Here is a 25,270-nt window from a genome sequence, read left to right as displayed (position 1 = left end):
ATTAGCTACGAGCGGATGCATGCAAGTCCCATAGGAACCTAAGAAAGACCCACTTTTTATTACACCAATCGATTCGAAATTATTTACTGATTCGATTTAAGCCTGTCTGTCCGTCTCCACATTTGACTACCTGTCCGTCCCTTTTTTATACATCTCATCGTCTATAAGGGTTCTGTTGAAAATCAAGCCGAAGGGATCTGCTTTGCTGAATGTTTTACGACGATTACCCTCCAAGGGTAATTTGACATAGGGAAATTAAATTTACTATTTTGCGACGAGAACGTGTGAAGTGAAGAGGAATGAATCTCTGATGCTAAACTTAGATGACGTCAGAATACGTTTTGGCCCCGCTTCCATATAAGGGCTCCCATGAAAATTTTATTTAGCATTTTGCAACGAAAGAAAATGAAGAAATGTGTTACATGAAGTGATGGATAGGTTATCGAATGGTCAGCCTCATCCAACTGTAATATTCTAGCTGTGTCAAACTTGGCTGTGAAATCTAATACACTGGGTCTGCTTTGCTGGTTTGAATTCAATCGTTCGTCGGTAGAATGAAGAAAGCGATCATAAAACGAGCGTAAAACTTCCAAAAAGAGCTTAACGACCTGCCCTGCTTGACTTATCATATCAAATTAAATGGCCCCAAATCATGTGTCGAGATGGGTTTGGCCGGAAATGTTTTAACAAGAAACTGCGAACTACGACAGCGATTCAAATTCCTTAAATGCAACTACTGTTGATGGGTGGGCAAAACGAAGACATCCCTGAGGCAATTACGCAAAAAGCAATTTTGTCGTCACTCGTGTTAACTTTGCATTAATTTCGCGCAACTTGTCTACCCAAATAAGGCAGATTCCAGCAAAATTTAAGCAAAGTTTCAATATTCCGCACTGATCATAAATATCACGTTACAGCACAAAGGCGCCTGTTCTTGTAGAACTAGAAAACTATCGAAAGGCGTCATTTACTGGGCAGTCGATTGTCCCGTTTGCTTAAGCGGCAGAAATTAAGTCTTTAGTCCTTCCGGTACGTTTTTTGTGGATTTGCCCGATGCTTATTTTCGTATGTAACAAACAACACGCAAATTATTGCATTCCTCCTATTCGATAATGGCGTGCACATATAAAAGAGACGTAAATGAATAGTTAAGACTATGGAAAACACAACCTTTTGACGTCAGTTGTCATAATGTGAAGCCATAAAAGCAACATTTTTATTTTGTATTTTTTATTTTTTTTTTTTAATAATATAAGTAAAAGTGGAAAAAGACTCTGTCAGTTCCTACACGAATAGTGGTGTGGATATAATGTATGTAACAAAGATGAAGTGTATGTATGCGTTTTCATTTCACATCGTAAATGCACACACACTTCGCTATTTGCATACACTTTTTACCTTTTGCTGTTTTGTGGAAAACTGATTAAACATCATTTTCTAATAGCAAGGACAACCGACGTATTTACGCGTGACGTAGATATGCCGTTAATAGGGAATCGACGTACACTAAACGTATTATTCCGTTCGTTGCACGTGCGAGTATCTAGCAGATCTTTTCAAAGTTTGTAATTGATTTACGCGCATAGCATATAAGGTACAAAAGCGCCGAAATCGTCGATGTGAAAGGAGAACCGGTTGAGCCTAAAAGACGTGCTGGGAATTAATAAAAGCTGTTTTATATCCTACACCACTTGTGGTATACGGGGTATGTGTAACAATCCCTGAAGGGTTTGCGAGACATCCACCTTTGTTTTTATTATAATATTAACCTTGTCTGTCCGTCTTGTTTATTTCGGTTCAATCGTACAGCTTGAAATTCTTCAGTTGTCTCATCAACTTCTTTTGTACCCTGATGAGAGCTATCGAAATTTGTTCGGGTTGGAGCAGTTTTTCGAGCACTTTCCATATAAAACCATTATTTTGAAAAGTCCTTATATGAATGGTTGTAGTTGTGTAACATATTTAGTGCTCGATCGTGTCCCACTAAGGTGTTTCTGCTTGTCATACATAAACGAATCTCGATTTCAATGTTTTGTAGCATATTCCTCTTTGGTTACAAAGGCAACGATGATGGTTGTTTCGCAACTGCATAAATCCAAAATTCTCTAAAAATTATTTTGATGCTTCTGCTCTGCTTTCTTCAAGTCCATTGTTATATAATCGATAATAATAATAATTAGCAGCTTTTCTTTCTTTCAATGTTGTGCAATTAATTGATTCTCTTCCATCGCAGAGAAAAAGCGGCTGATTTGATGTAGAAAAAATCAAAAAGCTTCAAAGATTTAACATTCCAAGAATGCACTGTGAAAGCTTTAAAAGTTTTCACTTTCATTAGAGAAGTCTTATAGCTTTGTAAAGCGCCATGTTAAGCTTTTCCTTTTCCTTTCCCTTTTTTTTTTTCGTTTTACTACAACATACCGAGAGAATTAATTCAATAAGTTATGTTAATAAAAAGCTATGCGACTTTCAAAAATGGGCAAACGAATTCGGGACTAAGCTTTATGCTTTAACACTTAGTGAAGTGTAGAGATAAGAAAACTTAAGAGTACTACAAGAGGTGCTACAATATTGGGTTATCTAACGTGAAAGCCCCTAGAATGCTAGGAAAACACGAACGGACGATTACCATTAATACCTTCTTTTCTAAACTCAAAATTGGCTTTAGGCATCCATTGAAATCCTTTCGAGCTTTTCATATTAAATTACTGTATGCGATGTCTGAACGATTCAACTCGATATTTAGAGATTATTATTGATGGGAGACATGAGGCATGAATGTATTCCCGTCCCGACACTAAACTTTGTTCAACTTGAACCAGTTGCCAAACGTTCGTAAGCAAATGCAATGAGAACAAGAGAGAGTATCGTTTTCAAATATTTATGAGGACAGGTTGCGTGTCATATTTAGCATAGATTTCTATTCACATTTACTCTTTTAAATCTTAAATATAGTTTTTTAATTCATCTACGGCACAAGGGTGCATAAAGACTCACGATCGATTCGGAATCACATTCTGAATCGTTCTAAACTTGGTAGAGTGATGCGTTGCGGCCTAGGGACGAATGCTATTGAAAATGATTTGTATCGCAACACTTTCTCGAGCACTTCGTTCTATGAATAACCGACCCAAAGTAACGTATTAAAAGCTGCCCTTCAATTACGCACAAGTTTATCCTTAGCCCATAACGCGCATTTCATATTTAATAGGGCATTTTTATATCTTGACAGTTTTCAAATTTTGTAAGTGATAAGAAATGATTCCAAGCGTCTCAAGTGTACATTTCTGCTCAATCGATCAATGCCATCACTTATTGAAATTTAAAGGCAGTTAAGAAAGTTGGGCCGTTTTGTATAAATATTATTATTTAATAAATATTTTAACCTTAAATGTTAAGAGCTCGTACAGAGTGACTAGAAAAGTTTGATTAGAAAAAAACTTTTATATATCATCAACCATTCATCGGTAAAAATTTTTCCGTTAATTAGTTGTTAGGTCTTTTTCATTTCCTTTTCGAATTAGTCTGACATGATAAAATCGAATAAAAAGTTCCGTTACTTTTGGTCCTTAATATGGAAGTTTTCATCGCCTGAAAATTTCGACGGTTTAATGATATTAAAATCTGGTTATTTTACTGTTTTCCGGTGAGGGAGGTAAAGATGATTCACAGGAACCGGTGGGACTGCCGCGTTGTACTCGAGTGGTGTTTTGGCGACGCATGCCGCCACCACCACCATTGCCGACAGCATGAGTTTGACGTAAATTTGCGAACATTTGTTGACGTCTGGGACCACCGCCACGCAGCGGAAGTGTTGGTATTTCACTGGGTGATTGATGGTGATGATGATGACTCTCATCATCCTGGCAATTGCGCATAGCTGGATTAACGCACTCGTACACGCTCTACGCAGAACAAAAAAATAAATAACAGTAGCCCGGAAAATGCAGAAAGTTCATTGTATGTCATACCTGTTCAGACGAGTACTGATTATTTTGAGCAAATGCAAGTGACGTTAATGAAGGCAAGGCCTGAGCAATGTCGGAACGTTCGATACCACGTACAATTAAAAATGTTCGAGGTATCAATATGCCCACTAAAGCAGCCCAACCGCATGCTTGCAGACCTAATGGTATAGCAGCATCACGCATGTCGTCGCCGAAGAAAGATATCGTGATCCAAGCAATCCATATTATGAGGATTAAGACACAACCAATAACGATCAGGATACCTTCACGGTAATTGCGTTGCGAACGATATATAAACGGTATCAAGGCGATGGAGCTCAACAACAATAGCGCATCGTAAGATAATAAGCCGAATAGCCAATTGCCATAATAAATATTTTCACAGGATATACGATCGGAAGCTATGTGCATCACAACCAATAATTGTATAGACATGCCGAGTTGGACCAGTACGCTAAAAATGCATACTACCGCCTGAATGTAACCGTTAACATGTGACAGAAAACCACCCTCCGAACCAATCGAAGCCAACATGACAGCACGGCAAAGAAGAATGCAAAAAACAAAACAATAGATGAGTGTTAGAATAAAAATTCGGACAGCGCAGAGAGTATTCAGGGTCGCAAGATCTTCAAAAGTAACGTGAGAGTTGCGTTGTTCGCCCACGTACTCCATTGAGAAAGGCACGAAAGAGGTAAACATTAGTAGCAGCGATAAGAGCAAAAGAATTGAAGTAACTGGATTTCCTTCGAAAACATCGCCCAAAGATATGCGCACTATAATAAACACTAATATCGCTAAGGTGCAGATGACGCCCAAGATGGCGGCTGTCATTCCAGTAGCCACCCAAGTTTCGGGTTTTATACGCCAAAACATAACCGAATCTCCGTCGAACAAAAACGGATGACGGGGATTCTCCGCGGCACTGTATTGACAATTGAATACTTTGCCGAATTTTGTTTTCAGTTCAACGCTTGTTTGATTATCCTGATTGTAATGGTAATACGTAGTGATATTGGTAACGAAATTTTGCGAGGCAATCTCACGCAGCCTTAAATGATCGTCCCCCAGCGATACTGAAGAGAGCAGATCAACGTCTGCGTTTGCCGCCGAATGCTTTTGAAACATTTGAAAATTCATTAAAGTCGTAAGGCGACGCATGCGAAATAAATCCAATAACTCAGCGGTGTCTTGGTGAGAGGCGCGATCGGAGTTCATCCAGTCATTATCAATGAACTCTAAAAACTGAGTGCAGCTCTCTAATATGAATAGATCTTCAAAGCGGCGACAATGTTTTTCGAGGAAGCTTTTAAACCAACGCATCAGTTTTAATAAAGGCCGCGATAAAGCCAATACTCTCGACGATAATATCGTCTTGCCTACCAATGGTTCATCCAGTGTTATTTGTGTCGAATTTTGGTCAATAATTTTCAAATTGATTTCATTTTCCATCAATATATAGGATCTGTCCGGTAAATCTGAGAACAAAAAAAAAAGAAGAAAACTTTTTAAAATTTCTAAGGGCAATGCCATCCTCTAGGGTTCATGTATACCGGCTATGAAACCGCGTTCAGTTCTCTCAGTAGGGACCGCAAATATAGTGCCATTCTCTTTGAAATTCATGGCCATTTTATTGCCGAACAGTATATAAATGTTGTTGTCGCTTTTAAAGTGCATCAGACACATGTGTTCTCGTCGCACGGCATCCGTGAAATCATTGTAAATTTGTAAAGTTTCTGATAGGATCTCGACAGAAGCAATCTGATCGCCCCATGGCATTTGATACAATAGATGAGCGACCTTGGGGAAGATATCCTCACGTATTGACGATATCGGCCATATACGGTATTCTAACTCTTTAATAAATTCTGCCATCATTTTAAAATAGTCGTAATCGATGAATATACCCAAGGAATGGGTTAAGCATTGCTGTTGATATTGAATTTCTTGCAGCAATAAATTCTGAGCCGATTGTTCGCCGTCCAATTGTATGGCGCGCACACCTGAATAAATCAAACTGAAAATTTACAACGAATTCGAAATGAATGGATTTGTTTACCGATTTCAAAATCAGCTTCTAATAGATTGGCTACGTTTAAACGATTTACCACAAACATGGCGGAGATAGGATCCGTAGTTAGAATGCTTAACATAACCTCACCTTGGAGGACTTGCACGATTTCTCTTTCTGTTTTAACGATAGGTTTCTCATCTTCGGAATTGCTTAATATAGATTTTATACCTTCTGAGCAAATATTTGAAACATTTGTGTTGGGATTACTGGCATCGCTTGCTTCCGTTGTAGACGATATTAGAAATAAATTCGTTACATTTGACGTGTCAGTCGAAATATTACTAGTCTCCGTAGACGATATTACTGGAATAGATGAGGTCGACTTGGATATGCTATCGTTCAACTTTGCTGGCAATTTTGATGTTTGGGTTATTTTCTGGAAAGTGATTTTATTGGGAAATGTTTCATCTGCCCATCCACTGTAGATGATTGAACACAACATTAACATAAGACAGAAAAGAGCTGAAACGAGAGGAGAAAAAAAATTATTTATACTAAAATTAGTTATTTAAATAAGTTAAACAAAAGATTCCACGCCTCCCTAGAGAATACTAAATATCGGCTTTTAATACCCGTTAACTAAACGGGTAAATCGGGTAAACGATGAACGAATTTTTGCTTAACATTCAATCTATATTTTGTTTAATGAGACACAAAGTCAGATAAAAGTTTAGGACCATAAATCGAACGTCGAACGTAAGTTTTGATATCATCCAAGAAGTACAAATAATCGTTTCGTTAGAGAGACTCATATGTACAGGTCAGAGACCCTGGAGAGGGAACACGTAAGCAATTGTGACATTCTAAATATCTGTAGTGTTAGCGTAATTGCATTGCAAGGTTGAACTTTGGGATCGTTTTTCTCCGTCCTTGTCTGTAGAATAGAGTTTGGAAGTAAGTATAATCTGATTTCAATTCAAGCCTTAAGCTTGATGAAACGGTAGAAAAAATCAAAACGGTGGCATAAAGGCCTAAGGTGTTGGATTAAAAGCATTCCACCTGCTTCACGGTGCAAACTGTAAAAAAAAAACTCTCTCTCCCCCTTTTTGCAGAGTCTTTGAATGGCGAAGTATTTATCCTAATTTCTTTGCGGTATAAGAGAGTTTAAGGCACAGTTTTAATATCAAATTGTTGCCTAATTTCAGGCAAATCTATTAGAGAACAGTTTCATTAAACAGAAATAAAAGTTTTTATACCGTATTAAGGGCAAAGAATGCCCTCAGTAACATGTAATGAAGATAGAAATTCATGTCGAAAGTTCAGCAAACCCAGATTCGAATTATTTTCAGTATATATCACTCAGAGGATGCCTGCTAAGCATAGAACTGGGTGGTGGTCAGAAAAAAGCGGGGAGTGGGGAGTGGGGAGAGAGAGGCAGCCGCTGCTCGCGATCGATGTGTGTTATGACTTTACCGGTTAAACACGCACTGTACTAACGATTGCAAAGCAACGTAAATACTGGTACGGTAAGAAAATACCTCGATTAATATGTCGTGAAGGTATAGCCTAGATTTTAGCCTAGATTCCTTTATGCGTATACACCCACAATCGTTCAGGGTGTGCACGGTACGACGGTATGAAATAAATTGCGAGCGAGCAATAAATTGAGGTGAGCGATCAAAATTTAAACGATATACGCCCGACCAATGGGGACCACCAAGCGAGCATTCACTATGGCTTTGAATCAGCACTGCCGCGTGAATTAAAACCGACTATACCGCCGCACTTCGTAACTAGGCAAGTGGCAAAGAATATTTTCAGTAACTTGGCGTGAAGACATAAACACCTTTTCAAAGTTTGACAAAACTTAGATTTTAATGCGTTTTTTTTTTCTTGCGTTCAAAAGGGTAGAGATGCGTGGTCTCCTACGAGAAGAATCTAGAAACTACAGCAATTTAATTTTGTGTCAACTAAATTTATTGTAGGGATTATTAGAATTTAAAAATTAAGGAAAGACTATTGCTAAAGTATTTATCATTTTGTAAGAACTTCATTATTAGAAGCCGGTTGAAAAGCCGCTAACACTCGTTACTGTTCGGTGGTTAGCAAAGGTTCGATTGAGAGCAAACATGAAGATACATAACGTGTATCAGATATTTTACGATATTCTCTCCCCAGTTTTTTTTTTTCTTTTTCATCGGTTATTTCTTTGCAAAATTGATAAATAGGGCTTCACATAGTCACACTTACCCTCTTGTTGCCCCTGTATATTAATTTTTCGATATTTCCAACTCATATTTATTATTATTATTATTATTATTATGTTATATTAAGTTATGGGTAAACAAATTAACAACCAATAGTTGTTTATTTTAAACGCGAAGAGAAACAAAGCAAAACGTAAGTAAGAGTGCAAGAACAAGAACAAGAACAAGAACAATACGATGATATGAATTCGAAATGACCTAAAAGAAGTTCGCATTACAATACAATAGTTTGTTAATTTGATGCCATCACAACACTTAATGAACTGCTAAGGGTTTCGTTCGGTATATGCGCGCACACTCTTATATTCGCACTCATTAATACATTGAAAATGTTCAGCCAGTCTGCCAGCCAATATGCCGTGCATTACCACTAACTAAATTAAGAATTCATTATTTATTTATTTTTGTTTTTTATTTTTCGTTTTTCTTTATTATTATTATTATTATTATTATTGTTATATTATATTATTATTACTATTATTATGTTTATGTGTTTCTTTGTTTCGTCGCTTTCATAGCATTATTCTTCTATTTTTCCTTTTGCATAGCTTGGTGGTCAATTTATTTTTCCCTCTGTTCAATTTTATTAGATTTATTTCCTTCTTCTTTTTGCTCTCAGTTTAGTCCGTTTAGTCGTTCAGTTGTTCTACTGTTGTATTTGGAGCACTTGCTGAATGACTCTTTGACTCCGCATATGTTCCGTGTGGGCGGTATGTTATGTTTGTATTATTGTTGTTCTTTAATCTTCTTACAAATATATGCTCAACGCATAATGCATTGACAGTAATATTCTGCCTTCGCACTACTCCGTACAATTTTTATCATAACGTATGTTTAGTCTTTAAATTTATAGACTTTTCCGCTATTTTTTTTTTTTTTTTTTTAGTTAACTATTTGTAAATTTTTTTTTTTTTTGCCGATTAATAATCTTACTTTTGATTGTATCTTCGGCGTTTCAAGGGAATTTTTAAACTATTTTGTTCGACACTTTAGCGACGAGATCTCGAAGAAATCAATCGTAAAGTTTTCAAAATCATAAAACTAAATGTAAGTCTAGATTCACTGAGTGAAAGCTGTTCGATTTAAAATATTGCAAGATAACTGAAGCACCCAATAAGCTACAAGTCGAAGCCTCAAATAGGGATGTCACTCAGTAAGTTCGTAGGATAACATATAGATGCTACCATTCTTCACGAATCCATATGATTTTTAGATAGCACCATTTTTGGCCATTAGCTTACAACTCGCAATTGTTTCAGTGATCCTCCTTTGGTTTTTGCAAAACAATCGACAAAATTTGAATTTCACGTATTCTGTTACTAAAAAACAACTGCAACGTGTAAATATATCGATCGGAATGTCACGAAAATTTGTCATATTTCGTTTGAAAGTTGGTGCTATCGGCAAATCATATGGACTCATCACTTCTCATCTCACATCTATACGTTAGCCTACAAACTTTTTGAGTGATGCGATCACTTATGAGAATTATGTAAAGTATTTTATATAAACAATAATTTCTCATTTCTTTTACAATTAAACCTTAATATTTCGTTAACAGGTTTTTTAGAACTGAAACGTGAAAGCTTTTCTAGGATTAAGATGATAAGGTGGCAGATACCTTCAATATTTAATAAAAACAATACAGTTGTGAAAATAGTTTACAAATACCTTACGTAAAAGTGAATGCAAATTAAAAAAAATTCAAGAAAAGAACATTTGGGACATTTGGACGATCGAACGAGTACAGCATAAAGGAAATTATATTAAGCTTATTAAGCTAAGTGCCTTGTAGAATTTGTTCGAACCTTAGTATACAGGAGCCTAAAAACATAATACATACATAAACAATGATGATTATATTTTCTAGACATTCTCTAGACAAGCATACATGATTCCAAATAATGTTTCTTCCCGCCGATAATTCCAAAAAAACATAAAGCTTTTGGTTTAGCGCACCGCGCCACCTGTGGTACATGTGTGTGATGTATTTTATTATTCTGATTAATTCAGAGCCAATATTCTGATTTGATTTAGGCGTCCATCTGTCCATTCTTGTCCGCAATTATAAAGATATTTTAATGGAGTTTGATACACGGACATGTTCTGGCACAAGGACGAACAGTTCGCATCGATCTACATTCTCGACCACGTACCGCATAATAGATTCCTTGAAAAAGTTTTTATGTGAATAAGTTTAGGGTGGTGTAGGGTAGAATCTAGAGGTGTGGACGACTCAGCATCTTCCTGACTGAAACATATTCAGAATATTAGAAGCCAAGGCCGTATTATGGCATAAATAACATAGGTGTCCGGTCGTTTATTTCAACTGAACAACAGCGATTTTAAAGTAGTAAAGATCTGTTATGTACTTCTCAAGACTATTAAAATGCAATAAAGGCTTGTCGAGGAGAATAGCCTCACTTTGTATGAAATGAAAAGAGAAGTCTTTACCTCAACCAAACCTGTAGAAAGGCAACAAATACAACCAAAGAAAAACTTTAGAAAGCTTGATGACTCGTGCCTTCAAATCAATTATTGTTTTTTACATCAGAAAGTCCGTTCCAGTGAAGCTAATGTCTACAAAAATATGATCTCGTCTCTATTTCTTATAATACGTGCTTTTTTGAAACCGCTATAAGTCTTTTTGAACCTAAAAAAAATGTCTATTTGTTTAAAATTGTTTTAATAATTATCTCATGAAATAATTTAAAAGCCCAACACTTTTAAAAACCTCATCCGAATTAATTAACATTTAGCTCAACTCAACCGAAAATCCTTAGTATTATAACAAAAAATTTTCTTATACTACTTTCAAAAATAACAGTTTTGGAACAGTATTGGAACAGTAAGAAACCGTATAGTTGCACATAGTCTATAGCCTTTCGCTTGGTACAGTTGGTCATATAACGACTTTTCAAAATAAGAGATGATATAGGAAGCGATTGAAAAAGTGATGCGATCCGAACCATTTTTAATAGCGATCATCGTCTTTGGGCTTAACCACGTTGGTGTACTAAGTTTGATTAAAATATCTCAAAATTAGCGTCGTGTAGGTTTGAACATAACAATAAAAGACGGACAGACACAAAGGCAAGCTTAAAGCAAATTAGAAAGTAATTCAGAAACCGATTCTGATCGGAAAGATGGGTCAATTTAAAATCTTTCCGAGATTCGCATATGTCCGTCCCTTGTACCTTGATGTCAAATATCTTGACATGGAACGTAAAACCAGTCCGATACCTTTTGGATGAACATCTCTAAGATACTAAACACTTTGCGAAAACCTGGAAACATGAAAAATTTTCGTATCTGCTTTCAGATCGCAAACTTACGATCTGAGCGAGAGTACGTGTAATAGTAATGTATTCTGGAAATTCACGAAAAGCTCAATGCTTTCTTTAAAGAAATCCTTCAAGCTTATGCCAAACATTAGGATTTGAATTTCGCTCTTCGAGCCGTAGGTCGCAGCGAAGCTGTACGATATCGCGGCTAATTGACGAGCCTTATAATCCGCAAGTATAATAGAAAGTAATTTCATATATTATTAATTTATTAATTATTAATTATTTGTAATTAACTGTTAATTATCGGTTGCATTATATATTTCCCATTTCTTTTTTGACATCAGCTCATTTACACTATTGTCTTGATTTTTTTTTTTTTTTTTTTTTTTTTTCAAATATTTAATTGCATTAATTCGCGCAAACGCCGAGGCGTACCCGTATAATTAGAATGATTTACCTAATCATTAATTAAATTATATTAAATTAATTTCGTTTTAATTGAATTTCACTTATTTTCTATTCTTAAACTGAAATGATAACCATACGCAGCACTTAACCAGTAACAACTAAATTTGCAACTAATTTGTGGGTTCACTGCGATACAAGAAAAGAAAAGCAAAAAAAAACCCGTAGACCTATCCAGTGAAGAAAATAAAATAAACGGCTTAAATAAGTGAAAAATATACAAGAAAAAAAAAAAAAAGAGAAAAAAACGCACGACACCCTTTTAAATTTCCAATTGCACGGGCACACTCAACGTACTCAACACTTGCACACCGAACGGTTTAACAGTAATAGAGAAATTGACAGGCACCTGTACGTTTTTTTTTTTAGTTTCCATTTAAAGACGAACAAGAAAAACCTTTAGTTAAAACACTTTGTTCTGTGTAAGGTTTTCAATGTTTATGTTTACCGCATGATAAGTAAGTTGTTATGGCAACAGACATACTTGTATCCATGCATACACGACTTCTTTTCGATATGCAAAACGATACAACGAATACGATACAAAGAAAGTCGCTATGCATTTGTAAAATGTATACTCAATTACCCTTAAAAATAAGATTTCGCTCAATAATTAGAAATTAGATAATTATTACAAAGCATAACTTTTTCGGTCGAAATTTGAAAGATGATTTTATCCCTTTTCACCTACTGATCTTTTAACGGCCGAATCGTGGTTGGCCGTATTTTAGTCTTATTTTAAGTTTTTCCTATCCCATGTCCTCCTCTTGTATTAGGTTAGGTTTTGAAAGGCGAGAGAAAAGAGACTTTGATTTTTCGCCCGCTTACCGCTTTCTCGGCGAAGAAACTTACAAAACTAAACTGCATTTATGCATTTGTGTATGTGTGCAGGTTTGCTAATAAATAAACGCAAATAAATAAATAAAGTAATAAAAACGAATAAAAACATTATAAAGGGCTATGACCTATTATTAACCACTCCACACCCTACCGCTTAATGTTTACCATGACTTTTCAAAAGAAGGCGTTATATGACAAGTTAAGGTTGAAAACGTAGTCCCAGCTGAACCGCTTTCAATGGCATTCGTGCCTGTATCACGTCACTGTTTTGTTTGTGCCAAGTTTCATCAAAATATCTCGAAAATTTGCGGACGGACAGACAAAAAATATACCTATTTAGAAAACGATTCTGATTTAATCCGTATACTGAAAGAAGGGACTATGCGAAGTCCATTTAGGTGAACAAGCATAACATACTCCTGCATCACAACTGGTGGAGAGTATAACAAATAAATGAATATAAATAAGTAAATTTCTCATTTCCAGCCACAATGCAAAAAAAACCTTTACGTTGTTGTCACTGAATTAGCTTTTCGTAGCCGAAAAAGCGCTTTCCAATATCTCAGTGGTTTCAATTCGTAACATATTCAGTCCCTTCGCTTCTGATTCATTCCAAAAATTTTTAGAAGCATTCGCTTCTGCACTTCACTTGCACTTGCCTCTCAGTTAGAGCGAAAAATTAAGGCCCCTCGCATACACTGTTCAGTTATGGCAAAACTTGATAAAAAAAAAGGTTTTTATACGAAAGTCAAAGCGATATAAACTCATCTCTCACTTCGCTGAAAGTAGCGAGATTAACTTTAGGGCTATCTTCGGAAAATGCGAAATAGTTAGAAAAGAGTAGAAATATTTTCATAAAATTCCTCTTTTGAGGGATGTGAAGCATTCCTAGATATTTAGGTAAGTTACATATATACAGAGCTTATGTGAAACACTCGATTGGAAGGACTACCTGAGACTCTTTCCATTTATGTTCAAGTGATTTTGAATCGATCTTAGCTCGTCTATCCATCTGCTTTTTTATAATCAATCTAACCCACAAACCAAAATTCTTGATATATTTTGATGAAATTTGGCGCGATGAACTTCTTTGGTCCACCTCAGGATCCTTTCATTTATGTCCAAGTGATACCGAATTGATGTAATCTTGTCTGTGCCTTCGTCCGTTTCGTTTTCTTGTGTTCAACTCTACAACAGACAGCAATTGAAGATGGAAATGATTTGGATCGGACCACTTTTCGATTTATTTTGGAAGCTTTCTATATGAGTAAGTGTAAGTTGGTGTAGTTTAATGTTTTTTATTTTCCTTTATTTTGATATCTTGCTGCTACGGCTTTCTGTCAGTGCACCACCTATAATATCTTCTTCATTTTTGGCGAGTTTTTAAAAACATTCAATAGCATTGTGTAGGGCAGGACCTGTGATAATTTTCCCAAAGTCAATTTAAATGCTCTTTAATAATAAAAGAGCTCCTTGTGGTTTCAGTCAAAAATTGAATCTTTCCATTCAAATGCACACAAATCGCGCAAAAGTTAATATACGTATCTAAGCAATCCGTATGGTGGCAATGTCTTCAGAGAGTAGAGGCGGTGTTGCCATTTTTTGATAATTTCTTCTTTTTTTTTTTTCATGCTTAAAAATGCGCTTAACAACCCCGCTAAATATTATTATTTTATATCTTTCTTCCCATCCAAAAAAAAATTAATCAAATAACCCTTTGTTTTTAGGCTTTACCCCTTAATGTTAATTACTTAATATTTCATTACATAAACATTTAAATTTTGGGACATTTTTCTTTATTTTACCATGTTTCTTCTACCGTTCGTCTGTCAGCGCATTTATAATATAGATTTTTCACTTGATTGAATACTGGTTTTATATTACAACCCAAGTACTAAATAAAATATTTGGTTTTTTTTTTTTGAAAAACGTTTCGACCAATATAATGCGAAGGGTATGTTATGTAAAGGGTGGAACATTTGACTTTTGTATAAAACATTCATAATGTGCTCATAATTGTGTTCCAGGTAAACTCTTTGTCTTTTAAAAATATTTCTGTGACCTTAGGTATCGCGCAAATTATTCACTTAGGGCCCTTTCTATTTATCCTCTGTCGCAATGAGCTTCTGTCGACATTCACGTATGATTCTCTCAAAGTGGAAACGTAATCATATGATATACAATGTGGCTGCATGGTTGTTGCTTGTATGTTCTGCAGCATAATTGGGTCGTCAGATCCTCATGGCGTCAACGGGGAAATTGTACAAATTTTCGGTCAGTTTCTACTAACTTTAACACAATTTGAGTTATTTGAACGACATTGAAGGCACTGAAGTTTTTCTAAAATGAATGTATCAACTAATTCTACTGTGCACAGTGATTTCCCTCTCCTCGCGTAGGAAAGGCATAGACCCTTAGCTTACTTTTTTGTTTTAGGTTTATTTTTTTAACGCTTCCATTTAATGCGTTATTCTGGACGAGGGAGATTTTACCAAGCAACTTGGGATTTTCTATTATCGCCGCATGGACGTGTTGCAGCGATTTTGTCGATCTATTCACTACAAAAAGCGTACAGCGCTTACAGATGTATACTTTCGTCTAATTTAAAGACTAAACACCTATAATAATATACTGGAGTGGTCGAAAAGTCGTCGGTTTTTTCTTCTCCAGGAAAGAACATACTATATAGTAAGGTTTGTTTATGAAAAAGTGGTTGTGCGGTATTTTGTTAAAGATACCAAGACGGAAGCAGAATTTTCTGCATATTTTACTTTATTATCATCAAAAGCAAGAAAAAAAAAATCACTGGATATGATAAACTGATGACGGAAAAATAAAAGCATTAATTGGCGCAAGTCATAAGATCGCTAGCGGATGAACTTTATCGAATAACGGTCATGCGAAAAGCTTTCTTTTCTTTCATTTTGACCAAAAAAGATCAATTACTTTGCAATAAACGCATTAGTAAGATGTAATCGTCAAAGTGCAAACCATCAAATGGAGATAATAATAATATAGGTATACTAACCCACTTGCGGTACATGTTGTACGGACGTATGTAACATGCAGAAGGGCTTAAGACAGACCTACCTTTTATTATACCGATCCATTCGAAATCGTAATCTGAATCGATCTAAGTCTGTCTGTCCATCTGTCCGCCTACTCTCTGTCCATGTAAGTCTCTATTCAGGTTACTGGTCGCAGTTTTTAAGATATTTTGATGAGATTTCATATACCATGGTTTGGTTCGGTCCACTTTTTCAACTACTCCGCATATAGCGACCTATTTTTAAAAGTCGCCGCATGGAAAAAGATTGCAATTTTTAAAATTTGTCGACAAAACTCGCTCTGTGATAGCCATAAGGATTTTTTAAATTGATAAGGAAAGATTAGTTCGGCTGGGGCAATTTTTTGAACACCATCTCATATAATCGTGTTTACGAAAATGGAATTTTTATATAGGAAAAGTGTACAGTTTTTAATATTTTATGGTGAAAATTAGTTCATAATCGTAAATTAATATAGAAATCAAGCGTACCGAATTTAGATCACGTAGATATATTTTTTGGATACCATCGCATATAAGGACTCCTCCGATATGCGGGCTTTCGTGAAAAGTCCTTTGCATTTTTAATGTACTGTTACCATAACGAGTTAGTAACTGTATTCAGCGAAGTGATGTAGGGCATCTAATACATGTTGTACTTGTGTTTTTTGCTAATTTTAATAATACGACTAGTTTTCACAGTTTTTTCCCAAGCATACATTTCAACTTAACAATTTTCCAAAAGTCCATGCCGTATGTTAAGGTAAGGTCATCTATAATCCATTATTGTTGATCTATTGTCAAGGTGCAACAAAACCAAAAAAAAAAAAAAAAAAAAACACACAAAACAAATGCACAAATAGTAATAGAAGACAAGTTGAAACAGGAAGCATTAAAAATCTATAAAATATGTAAGCCAAGAATCACATGGAAAGTCAAGAATAGCGTTTAAAATTTTCTACAGTCGAGACCAACACGTTTACATTTAATTGGCTAAGAAATCAATAAAGAAAATGCGATTTCGTGATCCGCCTTTCGGGTAATAAATTTATCACTTCGCTTATCCTATCGTGAGAGAGAGAGAGAGAGAGTGAGTGAGTGAGAAAGAGAGAGAGAGAGAGAGAGAAAGAGAAAGAGAAAGAGAGAGAGAGTGAGAGTGAGAGTGAGAGAGGAGAGTGAGAGAGAGAGAGAGAGAGAGAGAGAGAGATATGAGAAATTGTTAGTTGCTCTCCTTACGGAATACTAACCGAAAGTATTTACATTGAAAAGCAAATTGAAAAAGGCTCCATGACAAGCCAGCCCTTAAGTTTCACGGATTGTGAAGAGATCATAAGGTTATTATAATTTTGCAACGGCATATGTTAATTTGCTATTTTTGAAAAATTGACTCATGCTTTGTGAAGAGGATATCACTTCTCCGAATCCGATTGGCACAATAAAATGAAATAATGTCTAGCGATTGTTGCGGAGTGACAAGTTCACTTTTCGCAGTCCTCTCGGGATTTATTCTTTATATGACTGGCTGAGCACTTGACGATAAGAAATCGATACAACTCGAATAAAGTAACTGAACACGAACTGCAAATTATGGCGATAAATAATTCAATCCTTTCAGATGGCTAACAGTGTTCTTGTAGATAGATAACGAGATACTTCTTGAAGAAAACTTTTAAAATATTTTTAACTCTTTTATGCCCACCGCTGAACGATGGGGATATACTCATGTTGTTTTTTTTCATGAACAGACTCGGAGAGTAGAAAGCGAGAAGCTAAGTTAATTGAGGTAGACGTTACGCCTTAGTGGATAATTACTCTCTTAAATATACCTTCGATGTAGGTATCAAGTGAAAGACGTTGGAGAGCAGAAAGCGATAAAATTGTGGAAGTTTAAAAGTTTAATAAGCCTCGGGGTCTGGTTTAGAAAAAGCAGATTTCTTGGAAATCGAAATCCTAAGGGTAGCAAGCGTTTGTATAGTGGGTACGCGAGATTCGGCCCCCGTCGAGTAGAACCTTCTTATTTGTGTTGATTAGAAGCAGACCGTACGTAGTATAACTTTACTTTGGATTATTTATATGTCTGGCATTTTCTGCCATATATTCTGTCTGCCTTGAGAACTTATTTATTAATTAAACCTCCATTTATTTGCGGCCTTATCCGTAATCTTATGGTGTAGTCGTCGGAGCAAATTAAAATATTCCATGAAGGCATTGTGTATTCCGTCCTTAGGCTATAGATGATTCTATGAGTATCGTGTGGATGCTCATTCGGAGACTTAATTCCACTGGTCTCCCTGACGCAATGGTTTATATAAGAATAATTCTGGAGTACCAGGTCGATTAAAGGTTTGTAGGCATTTCGTAGCCTCTGGGAAAGATCGAGGCCCAAATGAACATCAATATTTATTGTTATCGCGTATTTAGGACTTTCAAAGGTACTGCGACACATACCGTAGGACCGTATGCGGCTATGACATTCCATACGAATTGAAAGCCGAATGCAGCTGCCGTTATGTTTCAATTTTTTATATAAAGCTTTTAGCTCTTCTTGGGACAATTGTTTGCTGCACTTGCCTTTCAGATCCTTCCTTATAATAGCGCAAGTGATCTCAACTATACTTTTTTAGAGGTTTATGTAGAAAATATCGACACAACGCACCCCTATCATATTATCAGAACTTCCTGCGAGTATAGAAAACTCACCCTCAGCCTCCTACGCCGCTACGTTATTTGAAAGTTAAAGTTTATAACGCGGACTACGAAAGACCGGGGGTTTCAATACTTCTTTATATTGTGTGAGGGATATACCGTAATTTAACTTCCCGTATTTATGCTACAGTTTAACAACCGGTGTTATTCGGTGTCATATACTTATGGGCGGATTCGACGGGTGATCGTGTGAGAGCGCAACTCCTATTGGAATTTGCCTTGGAAATGTGCCCTTCAGTGGTTCACTAACCGCTTAAAATAACCACAACACTGCACTTTTTAATGTCCGTTTAAAGGGAAATGAAGCCTTCTCCTCTATTCGCCATAAGATGGACATCATTTTCTTGTTTTCTTTGTGCTTTCTTGGAAACAATTTTCTCATTTCTTGTATTTATGTATGCATATATGTAAAAAGTAATCCATAATGTACTTTCATTGTATTTAAGCTTAAAATCTCTTTACGTTATGAATATGTGTTCAGCTATGTTTTCGTATGTCTTTTGTAGGTTTGAATGTATGTCGTATATAAAAAAATTAAGTTAATTAACTTTTTACTGGCGTAGGTTGTACTTTCGATATCATTCACGTTTTAATTTGAGTTTTTATGTAACAAAATCATTTTAAGTTTGAATACATTTACGACACATTCACATAATGTTAACATTAGAACGAAGTAATCCTCTTTTCATCAGATTATGATTAGATTTTGTTTTTCTCTTTCTCTTTATAGCTTTGATATGAATTTATACGTAAGTCGCGTACTTAAAACATGTTCAAGGGAAATTTACGCAACACCGACAGACTATCCAAAAACTAAGCTATACTAGCCAAGTCGTGCCCTCTACTTTACCTGAATATGTACATTGGCGTAAATACGCATCGAAATGAATCTATTACATTACTTAAAACAGTTTCCGATCTGATCTATATGTGGCAAGACTGTTGATAGGCCCATACGTCATATATCATGGATAGGACCAGCCTTCAAATGAGATCCGGACATTCAGTTCGCTGTGAACGACGTTTGTCGTCATCCACTCGGCCGAACACCGATTTCACTCTGTAGTATTGGGATGAATGCATGTTTCATCCATTTTCATATATCGCATATTTCGCTTAGTAATAATAATGTTCCCAACTACTCTGGTGTCCAGTGGAAAGATTTTTTTTATCATCATTCACGAAAGGATATTTCGTGTTTCTATGTTCATTACTCAAAATAATGAAAAGTCAAATATGAACACTGAATGCTTTGAATCATTCGAATGAAAATTTCTCCAATGGCATATCGACGACCAGACAAATGCACATTTTTTAGCATCAGCATCAGCATCGACTTGGCGTCCAGGTTTTGCTCAGACAACAGAATTCTATTTAAAGTTTTACTTCTTACACTAGATTCCATACGAATATGTTCGTGCCGCTTGCGATAATAGAAAGTCAGAAAGTGGATCCTAGTCAAAGTTAACCGATACGCCTACAATCATATAGAACCGAATCAACCGAATCATTTCCGATGCATTATTTCTTCCTAAAAACGTCTAACACCACTTAGCCTCTTAGATGTGAGAACATTGAGGAATGGCAATCAAAGATCGAAATTCACATTTTGATGGTCAACATTTACGTCGGGAGCGCTTTCGCTTTTTTGCTCGCCACATCTTGCCGTATAGCTCTTTTCTTATTGGCTCATGAACTGGTTATCCTTCGTCCTTGCTCCTTAAAAAGAGAAATTGAAAGTAATCCCATTGAAGACTTTCCTTCTCATTACACTCACTTGTTATTTTAAGTGATTTACTTGTGATCTACGTCGTTGGTGTTAGGTTTAGTATTATTACGCAAAGGTTTGCTTCTCCCTTTTTATGCCGTAAATGTTTTTATTAATTTTTTTTGTCACAAAATACGTACGCACATATACCCATACATATGTATACATAAGTTTGAAACGCAATGTTTTAAACGAGAAATTAGTTCTGTGTTGTGTGTGTGTGTGTACACCAACTAATACATACAGATCGATAAGAATTTCTATCTTTTATGTACGCATTTTGTTAAATATCGGGATGAAATATCAAATTTAATTCAATAAAAATTAATTCAAGATATATCAAATATACGCACACACACACACACACCCACTTGCATTCAAACACACACACACACACACATACAATACAAATAAAAATATATATGTAAAAAATATATGTATATGTTAATGTTTATATAAAAAAAAGAGGGGGAACCTATCGAAAACTCTTTTGCAGAGAGATTAGATTAGAATTTAGCTTAAATCAAATTTGTTCATGGGAAAAATGCTCCAAATGATCCTTCAATACCAACGCTGGCGCGCTCCGATTGCGCTTAGATCTCTAAGCATCACCGCCACCGGTGCCACCTCTGGTGGTATTACAACCGCGCATTGTATTCGCACCGTATTTGTGCGAGTTATTGTCATCGCTGCGTGGTGTCATACCATCTGAACTGATTTCCAAATCGTCATCATCGTCTTGGAAAATTTCTTCATTAATCTTGAGAGCGTCCTCGCGACGATAACCGCCACGCTTCATTGAGGATTGGACGTTGGGCGGCAAATGATCGCACTTAAGATCATTCAATTGCATTTGCGTGCAAAAACGCTGTATATGCTCGAGCACTTCACGCATGCCCACTTCCGATGATTTCTGACTTAGGCTGTGATCCTCAGATGATTGCTTATGAGTGAGCTCTTTGTATTCGTTGGCATTATTAGATTTATTACTCCGACATGTGCAGGGTATCGGAGCCGAAGCATTAGTTTTATCATTATCCGTGACTGTCGAAACTAAAATGTTGTTTGAAGTATTGCCTTTGCCACCGCTACTTCGCTTATCAACCTGCTGGGAGGTAGCTGAGGGCGTTACAGCTGCCATCATCGATTGATGCTGATAAAACATTTTATCGTATTCGGATTTCATGCACAGGTAGCGAAAATGTCGAGAATTCTCTTCGCCATAGTGTACCACTTCTGTCGAAACATCATAACATTTATTTTTAGTTAAGTGTGCTCCTATTTATACTCACTATTATTAAGATCAGTTTGTAATTTGTTTAGCAAGGTGTTGGTGTTTTTTAGCTCGGACGAGAAACGCTCAACCTTTGTGGCCAACTCACGAAAATTACGATTCAATAGATCAGATATCGATTTCTGAAAATGACCCAATGCATTTCTCTAATATGTAAATATCAAGATAATCTGTGTTAGGATCGATAGGTGCGGCAGGTAAGGCCACTACCGCTGCCCTCATTCAAACTTACCCCTATAGCGCTTTCTACTGTTTGCCTTATCAGTTCGAAAAATTCTTCGGTGTCATCATCTTTATCATCATCATGACTTGCAGTACGATGATTGTGGTTATGATGATGATGCTGATGTTGATGTGGATGCGAGTGTTGTTGATGCGAATGTTGATGAGCGCCGACGGCCTCACCGCCCGACTCCTTATGACGTTCAGTATAGGCGCTGCCACAGGTCTTATTATCGTACATATTGGTCGACGTTGTATACGGACATTTTTCGACACGTGATGTTTTAGATTTGATTATATTGTGATCTTTTTTCAAATCGTCAAGATTTGGAATTTTCTCATCCTTGCTATAATATTTTTCGGCGCCCTTGACCGCTGCGGTCCGGGCACTTTTACGGCGTGCCGTACTTGCAGCCCCATTACCACCATTACTGTTTGTATTTGCGGCAGGTATTGATCCGCCCGTGTTGTATGGCGTGCTCGACGTTATTATATAACCATAATCACGATCAGTTCGTGGATTTTTTGAAGCATTATTAGTTACTTGCGATTTGGAAGCATCATATTTACCGCCATATAATTCTTCAATGGATTTACGTTGTCTCTGTCTTACCATTTCGTGTGTGTGTGCGTGCAGGAAAGCTTTTGCGTGAAAATTGCGAGCGGAGAAGAGAAACACAAATGTAGGTCGTTTAGGGCTATTTTTTAATTATCAATTATTTTTAATGAATGATAAGTGGTCCCAATAATGTGCTAAAACTTGTTTCTTTTTTATCCCAAATATTCAAATACGATACTGTTCAAAAAATACAAATAATCGAAAACTGAAAAAAAGTTTTCGAAAATTTGAAAATTTTAAAAAGACATCTGTGATGGATTTTTCAATGAAGTTTAGTGTTAAACACATACCGTTCAAATAGCAATTATAGAGTGTAAAATGTGAAAGGATATTGAATATCATTCAGCAGATTATCGCAAACAACCCTCTCCATCCACGTTCAAGTTAATGAACGGTACGCAGGTACGGAAATATTGTGTATAGGCGAAAGAAGGACTTGAAACGCTTTAATAAAGTTGCCTTTTAGAGCAGACTAAGCGAAACCGAACTTTGCATTCGAAAGGAGGGATGCAATGCTGCTCCGATTGAATCTCAATTTCGCTTCATATCATATGATATTAAAAGGTACATTCTTAATAACTCGCTGGATAGTTACGAAATCCGTGGTATTCGTGTCTTTGTACGCAATTTCAATCAACGTATCCTCGCCTCAAAGAAGTCTTAGCTCGCTTTTGGGTTTTTTGCTTGCTGCTCTTAAACTTCTTTTCATGGCTCTGACTTTTCCCAGCGACAAAAGCCTCACCTGGGGGAAGTCGTCGAGAGAGTCGTCAGGAGTCGTCTGTTTTACTAAGAATTTAGTTGCAAATAGCGCTGCGCGTTTCCAAAGAGGACCGAGAAGCTCGTAACGCGAATTGGTGCCTGGAGCAAGCTGCGTTGTTATCCGCTTCTTGTTCGTTGAAATATCAAAAGGATATTAGCTGGGTGGCGACCAAGACCCACTCATAATCTAAAAGCAAGAATATGTTCGTATCTACGCAAAGCATAATGCCGATGATCCTAATGCATTACGGAATAAAACTTTAGGATTCATGGAGGCCGGGCTGCCCACTCGCTCTGTATCACAGGTGCTTACTCTTAGCTTAACGATAGTGCTGCAATATACTTTAGCAGAAACCGTGTATGAGGCGTGACTGCTGGATGCGGCCCTTCGGTGACTTTGGTTATCCCCAATTGCGGGAGCTTTACATGGTGAGAGATGCAAAGCCTGGACCATAGCCAAACTTTCATACGTGGTACTCCAGTCTTGGAAAAGAACCTCTGTCCTGTTGAATTGTGTTGCAAACAAGAATGTGCCGGAAATCTCTCGTAAATTACCCTATAAGCCTGCGGGTTTCGTCTCATTAAGCTCTGCAAGCACAGAGACTCTTCGCCTATGACTGTCGATTGTTCATCTTAGCTTTGCCTCTATAGTTAAATATCGTGACTTCCGTGATCCATAAATTTGATCATCTTAACGAGGCCACTTTGCTTAAGGCATAAGATCACTTTCCGATTTTTTTTTTGGCTTAGATACCTTGAAACATATCAAAGCTAGGCAAAAAAGAGAGAAGATTGTTATAGGGAGCATAATTTAAAATTGTTGAGAATGTACGTTGCACTGTAGGCGTAGACAACTTAGCAGGCGTAAGCAGCAATAGGGCTTGAAGACAAATTAATATGTTATCCCATGCTCCTTCCAGGCCCATAAGCCAAATGCATCGCCAGTCGAAGGTATTACTCTTTAGAGGGTGAAATCGGAAAAATATGTCCTTAGGGCTTCGGATTAGGAAGTAAATCGTAAAACGGTATCTGGCGGAAAAAAAAATTTTTTTCTTGCTTTCACTGAGTTTCGCTAAACATTCCCAGTTTGGTTCCTTTATTTTTGACTTAATGACAACACACTTGTATAAATTTTTATTTTTTAAACATATTTTCTGAGTTTTTTTTCTCACTTTCTATTAAACGCTACTTAAACGCTACTCTTTATCGTGCCACACATTCGTTGGGCTTCATAAGCTTTGCAAACACGTTTTCATTTCTATCGTTTCCGTCGTCTTCCAAGAATCGCGTGTTATTTTAGTTTGGTTTTACATTTTTTAATTTAATTGTAGCTTGTGGAAATTTCATGCCTTTTGTTTGTTGACGCGGTTTGTTTAGTAATTTCACTTGGCGATTGTGCACTCACAGCTTTATTACATTCGACGATTATTTTGCTTAGAGTGTAATATTTGCTTTGGAGTTTGATTTCGATTGGATGGGTGGATACGCTGTGTTTATTGCACCCTACACCACAAGTGGTACAGAGTATATAGAGTTCGTGTGAACGTATGTAACACGCAGGAGCGCTTAAGATATATCCACCTTTTATTATATTGATAAAAAAACCTGTCTGTCCGCCTGCCTATCTGTCCGTCTGACGCGTGCCCATGTAAATTTGTGCTCAAGCCACAGGTCGCTATTTTTGAGATATTTAGATTAACCTTATGTATACTGATGTGCTTTAACCGAAGTACAAATGCTATTGAAAATGGTTTGGATCGGTCCCCTTTTCGACCACTCCCCATATAGCACCCTTTTTTTCAGAGTCGTTTATGGAAAACAAAAATTTCGATTTTTAGAGGTTTTCAACAAAAGTGGCTAAGTAACAGTATTTCGGCATTCTTAATTGGTATGCAAACTTTGGTCGAATCGGGATAATTTTTTAAATCCCCCCCTCACATATAACGAAAATTGAAGTTCATAGGAGAAAAAGGGCTAATTTTTAACGCTTCTCGATGAAAATCAGTTTATAATAGTTA

General features: G+C 36.5%; 2 protein-coding genes and 1 long non-coding RNA gene across 4 annotated transcripts; all 3 read right to left on the bottom strand.

Annotated features, from left to right (window-relative positions):
• Window positions 1-3,334: 3,334 nt before the first annotated feature.
• LOC119639587 (protein bride of sevenless) lies at window positions 3,335-8,670 on the bottom strand. 2 transcript variants are annotated; one of them, XM_038037053.1, is made up of 6 exons: window positions 8,230-8,670; window positions 6,208-6,501; window positions 6,025-6,153; window positions 5,519-5,968; window positions 3,969-5,443; window positions 3,335-3,902 (listed from the first exon to the last, which is right to left on the bottom strand). In XM_038037053.1, exons 1-6 carry the CDS (start codon window positions 8,273-8,275, stop codon window positions 3,615-3,617), a joined length of 2,682 nt encoding a protein of 893 aa, XP_037892981.1. In that variant the 5' UTR covers window positions 8,276-8,670; the 3' UTR covers window positions 3,335-3,614. The 2 variants fall into 2 exon arrangements, with proteins under 2 accessions (XP_037892981.1, XP_037892980.1); XM_038037052.1 differs by having other exon boundaries at window positions 6,025-6,501.
• A 233-nt stretch (window positions 8,671-8,903) lies between these two features.
• On the bottom strand, window positions 8,904-12,147 carry LOC119639632. The gene is made up of 2 exons (XR_005247560.1): window positions 11,991-12,147; window positions 8,904-9,378 (listed from the first exon to the last, which is right to left on the bottom strand). It is a non-coding gene; the product is annotated as an uncharacterized LOC119639632 (long non-coding RNA).
• Window positions 12,148-20,959: 8,812 nt separating this feature from the next.
• On the bottom strand, window positions 20,960-22,490 carry LOC119639667 (myb-like protein A). Its single transcript, XM_038037230.1, has 3 exons — window positions 21,885-22,490; window positions 21,651-21,774; window positions 20,960-21,594 (listed from the first exon to the last, which is right to left on the bottom strand). Exons 1-3 carry the CDS (start codon window positions 22,488-22,490, stop codon window positions 20,960-20,962), a joined length of 1,365 nt encoding a protein of 454 aa, XP_037893158.1.
• Window positions 22,491-25,270: the final 2,780 nt, after the last annotated feature.

The sequence above is a fragment of the Glossina fuscipes genome, unplaced genomic scaffold (genome assembly GCF_014805625.2).
Source record: "Glossina fuscipes isolate IAEA_lab_2018 unplaced genomic scaffold, Yale_Gfus_2 112, whole genome shotgun sequence".
Taxonomy (NCBI): Eukaryota; Metazoa; Arthropoda; class Insecta; order Diptera; family Glossinidae; genus Glossina; species Glossina fuscipes.
This window is presented reverse-complemented; position numbering and strand designations above follow the sequence as displayed.